This window comes from Nematolebias whitei, chromosome 10 (assembly GCF_014905685.2).
Source record: "Nematolebias whitei isolate Nwh7 chromosome 10, NemWhi1, whole genome shotgun sequence".
NCBI lineage: Eukaryota > Metazoa > Chordata > Actinopteri > Cyprinodontiformes > Rivulidae > Nematolebias > Nematolebias whitei.
This window is the reverse complement of record NC_056507.1, coordinates 2,800,881-2,802,237: the sequence shown is the minus strand read 5'-3', so window position 1 is coordinate 2,802,237 and position 1,357 is coordinate 2,800,881. Positions and strand designations below refer to the sequence as shown.

Sequence of the window (1,357 nt, the reverse complement as noted above, 5' to 3'; positions counted from 1 at the left end):
CATGCTCCATAATCCAGGTATACAATCCAACAATTTTCAGTCAGGTCATCTGGACGGTTTCTGTTTTTTTTTGCTGAAACGTTTCACCTTCCATCCAGAAGGCTTCATCAGTCAAGGAAACACACAACATAAAACTGATTCTTCCCCCAAACAGCTTACTCCGAAGTGGAACAAACCAGTTAAGTTGGTGCTAAGATGGTGTCTTTGGCACGCCCCCTCCTCTGGTGCCGGCCCTCTTCCTCGTCGACAGTCATGTCAAACTGGACTTTTGGAGGGGCTGATGAAGCCTTCCGGATAGAAGGTGAAACGTTTCAGCAAAAAGAAGAAAGTGTCCAGATGACCCGGATTAGCTGCAGACAGTTGTCACAAATTCAAACTGAAAGCTGTGACGCTGTAAACCTTTGATTTGTGTTGGGTTACTGCACGCGTATCTGTCCCATGTCTTCTGAAGGCTTTCGGAGGACTCGTTAGTCTATTTGCCTTTGACTCAACCTGCTAGAATGATCGTATTCTGGATGGTTGAGAATCTACACCAACTTCATCCGGTGAGTTGCACTGTACAAACTGTCTTTGTTATTTCAGCTGGGGGGGTTTGAACTGGCAAAAACAGAGACAACACTGAGAAAAATGACAAAGGACAAAGACAGAGCCATCAGGTCGTCGTGCTACTTATCTCCTCAGCTGCTCAACAACATCCATCACGTCTACAGCAAAGAGTGTGAAATGTACAGGTCAGCATCACTCACCATGCGCTGCTAAAATCTGTACGTAGTGGTGAAAAAACGTGCACTTTTTTACTTGGTTTCTCATCTGCATAGTAATTTATATTTATTTATTTGTCCCTGTTGTGTTTGAGCTGAAAATGTGCGATAGGTTGACTTGTGTTTCTAAAACTGACGACCTGTTGAAATATTGAGCCGTCCGGTGAAATAATCCTTCTTGTCTTTCAGCTTTGGAATTGTCCTGTGGGAAATTACAACACGTAAGAAACCTTTCGAAGGTGTGTACCCACAGAACATCGCTTGGACAAATTATCACAAGCTGGTTTTCAGTCTGTCCACAACAGAAGTTCAAGTTGTAACGTTGTGGTTGTACTTGAAAAACAGAGTCAGATTTAGAAAAATACACAAATAAATGATGAGTTAATAGTCAAATGACATTTTGTGTTACATTTTGGTATTTTTCTGTGACTACATTCAGAAAACATGTCAATTTATTTGCAGTTGAAAGCACACGTTACGTGCACATCTTTCCTACAGATGCTCAAATCAGCAGCAGAACTTATTCTGACAGGACTGTCAGAATAAAAGCCTCAGCAGCAGAACTTATTCTGACAGGACTGTCACAATAAAAGCCT

General features: G+C 41.9%; 1 protein-coding gene across 1 annotated transcript in view; it reads left to right on the top strand.

Annotated features, from left to right (window-relative positions):
* Positions 1-1,357, top strand: part of LOC119415382 (mixed lineage kinase domain-like protein) — a 9,177-nt gene that overhangs the window by 4,120 nt on the left and 3,700 nt on the right. Inside the window, exons 7-8 of the mRNA XM_037682512.1 lie at positions 583-731; positions 951-1,000. Of these exons, the coding sequence (XP_037538440.1) occupies positions 583-731; positions 951-1,000 (199 nt within the window). The remainder of the gene's footprint in view (positions 1-582; positions 732-950; positions 1,001-1,357) is intronic.